Source organism: Bison bison, unplaced genomic scaffold (genome assembly GCF_000754665.1).
Source record: "Bison bison bison isolate TAMUID 2011002044 unplaced genomic scaffold, Bison_UMD1.0 scf7180017864360, whole genome shotgun sequence".
Classification (NCBI taxonomy): domain Eukaryota; kingdom Metazoa; phylum Chordata; class Mammalia; order Artiodactyla; family Bovidae; genus Bison; species Bison bison.
In genome coordinates, this window is record NW_011494932.1 from 1274150 (window position 1) to 1275585 (window position 1436).

Sequence of the window (1436 nt, forward strand, 5' to 3'; positions counted from 1 at the left end):
CAGATCAAGGAGCCAGCTCTGACCTCTGGGAAAAGGTCAGGACATCTGCTTCCAAGTCAGAGGCAGACAGTTCCAGAAGTGAGGCCAGCACGGTGGTGACTGGCTCGTCTCTGCAGGAGGGCGGGTCCAGGCGGCCAGCCCCAGCCCACGGCCCGACTCCCACCCCTATCCAGGACTTCCACTCCCGCTGGCCCCTCAGGCTGCAGCTTGGCTTCACCAGCTCAAAGCACAGGCTGGGATGTTGGGGGCCCCCTCCTGACCCTGTGGACACGAGGCAGGATTCCTGGCGCCAAGGGGCAGCTGAGGGCACAGGGGTAGATGAGGGGTCCTGGCTGCCCCTGCTCTGAACAGGGAGAGGAAGGAGGTGGCAGAGCTGCCGGCTAGCACAGGCCGCACTCTGCTGGCTTCTACAAGGCCAAGGCCTCACCGCAGACACGGTGACAGCTGTCTGGGCACCTGTCCTCCCCAGCTGAGGCCCCCGAGTGCCCTGAGGACCCACATGATGAGATGTGGAAGAGGGGTGATTTCAGCACGAGAGGGGAGCTGTGCCCAGGCAGCCCTGGAGGACCGCAGCGGGGGACCCCGCTGGCCCAGCTGGCCCAGAAGGGACCCAGACTGGGGGCTCACCACGTGCCTCCCCCCCGGCTGCACTGGGTCCAGCCGCCCACGAGCACAGCCCCAGGGTCACATCAGGAGGTTTAATCACAGATTCGTGTTCCGACAGAGCCTCAATGTGGGTGCAGAGAGGGGCCCAGCCCCCTCCCCCTGCACACTCCGCTCTAAATTACTCATCTGTGCCGCTGAAGCATCGAAAATCAAGTGGCTTTTTGGAAAATTTTGATGTCACAGAACATTTCGAAAGATGTTTCGTAAGACAGTGTTTCGATAGAGAAGTTTATATACAGCCTCTCTCCCAAAGTCCTGCAAGGACAGCAGCCCGAGGCAGGACTCACGGGGGTCCAGCCTCTGCTTGCACACTCCCAGGACGGGAAGCTCACCCCCACCCAGGCGCCCTCTATCACCCGCCCACTTCCTCCCAGGGTCCTCCAAGGCCCTGCCAGGAGCAGGGCACACCCCTCAGGGAGGCCTCGTTTATCTGCTCGTGTCCTGGGGGCCTGGGCCAGGGGAGGGGCTGCAGGGGGGCGGAAGCTGGCCTTGCCCCGCTCCCCTTCCTCCCTGCCCTTTTTCTGGGGCACCCAGAGGCTCAGTTCCTGGGTATGCTGACAGGCAGATGGGTGACCAACCTAACCCAGCTCCTTGTGGGGAACTGTGGTCTGAGGTCCCCGCCCAGCTGGAAACCAAAACCACAGAGGAAGGGGAGGGGAGGAGAGGAGAGGGTGGGGAGGGGAGTGGAGAGCAGAGGAGAGCAGACGGACCTCCATGGAGCCTTGCAGTCGAGTCAGGGTGGCCAAATGCCAGATGCTGGCAGATCGGAA

At 62.9% G+C, this 1436-nt stretch overlaps 1 protein-coding gene across 7 annotated transcripts in view; it reads left to right on the forward strand.

Moving 5' to 3' along the window:
• Positions 1-948: 948 nt before the first annotated feature.
• TSPAN32 (tetraspanin 32) overlaps positions 949-1436 on the forward strand; it is an 18495-nt gene continuing 18007 nt past the window's right edge. For all 7 annotated transcript variants that reach the window (XM_010855214.1, XM_010855215.1, XM_010855216.1 and 4 more), the window contains exon 1: positions 949-1424. In XM_010855214.1, coding sequence (XP_010853516.1) covers positions 1381-1424 — 44 coding nt within the window. In that variant the 5' untranslated portion in view covers positions 949-1380. The remainder of the gene's footprint in view (positions 1425-1436) is intronic.